We start from the raw sequence: 971 nt of genomic DNA, 5'->3' as shown, positions 1-971 counted from the left end.
CTGAACCCAAATATTATTTTACATAATATCAAGAATAGAGTTCACTACAATAAGATATTTTAAGACAGAGATAAAGACAATATTCATATGCTTTTATGACATATATTGTAATAATTTTTCCATTTCACTATTAATTATTGTTTAGACTCTCTTATTGTGCCTATCATATAAAGTAGGCTTTCATCGTAGGTATGAATGGATAGGAGAAAATAGAATACATATACTCTTCAGTATTACCTGAAATTTCAAATGTACACTGGACATCTTGAAATACGTGTCCCATAGATAAGAATAAATGACTGAAGTATGCATTTAATGGGAGAATAGAAAAAATGTTTCCTCAGTACGGGGAGAAAACAGTCTATATATAGGAAAATTCATTCTAAATTTATTTAAAGGAATTTGAGTACAAATTGACATGAATTATTGGGGAACAATGAACCAAAAGAGGTGCCCTATATTTGACAATTATTCTAGCATAAATTAATAAAGACAGCCCTTTTCCATTTTAGTCATCTCTGTAATTGTCAAAATATTCTTATAAAACCTAAAGGGTCACACTTTTAGAAGAAAAAGACTAACACTTTAGAAAAAAATGCCTCCTAGAGTTACATATGGGTGTATTCCAGAGAGAGCAGGGGAAGTTTAAAGAAGCTCTTCCATGTGTTATAAGAGAAAATAATAATGGGAAAATTATTCATTTTTAATAAGAATCTCATATATCCATAATTCCTATTTCAACAGAAAAGGTCAGCATGACCAAGGATAACCACTCCTTTGCAACTGAATTTATCCTCACAGGATTTTCAATTAACCCAGAGCTGGAGATCCTTCTGTGTGTGATCTTCTTTGCCATCTATCTCGTCACCATGGTGGGCAATCTTGGGCTGGTCGCGTTGATTTACATGGAGCGTCGTCTTCACACACCAATGTACATCTTTCTGGGCAACCTGGCTCTGGTGGATTCCTGC

General features: G+C 33.5%; 1 protein-coding gene across 1 annotated transcript in view; it reads left to right on the top strand.

Moving 5' to 3' along the window:
* The first annotated feature begins 755 nt into the window (after window positions 1–755).
* Window positions 756–971, top strand: part of LOC102475474 (olfactory receptor 5K3-like) — a 936-nt gene continuing 720 nt past the window's right edge. The window contains exon 1 of the mRNA XM_027766313.1: window positions 756–971. This exon is cut by the window's right edge and continues 720 nt beyond it. Coding sequence (XP_027622114.1) covers window positions 756–971 — 216 coding nt within the window.

The sequence above is a fragment of the Tupaia chinensis genome, unplaced genomic scaffold (genome assembly GCF_000334495.1).
Source record: "Tupaia chinensis unplaced genomic scaffold, TupChi_1.0 Scaffold142351_1, whole genome shotgun sequence".
Classification (NCBI taxonomy): Eukaryota; Metazoa; Chordata; class Mammalia; order Scandentia; family Tupaiidae; genus Tupaia; species Tupaia belangeri.
The sequence above is the reverse complement of the archived record's forward strand: the minus strand, read 5'-3'. Positions and strand labels throughout refer to the sequence as shown.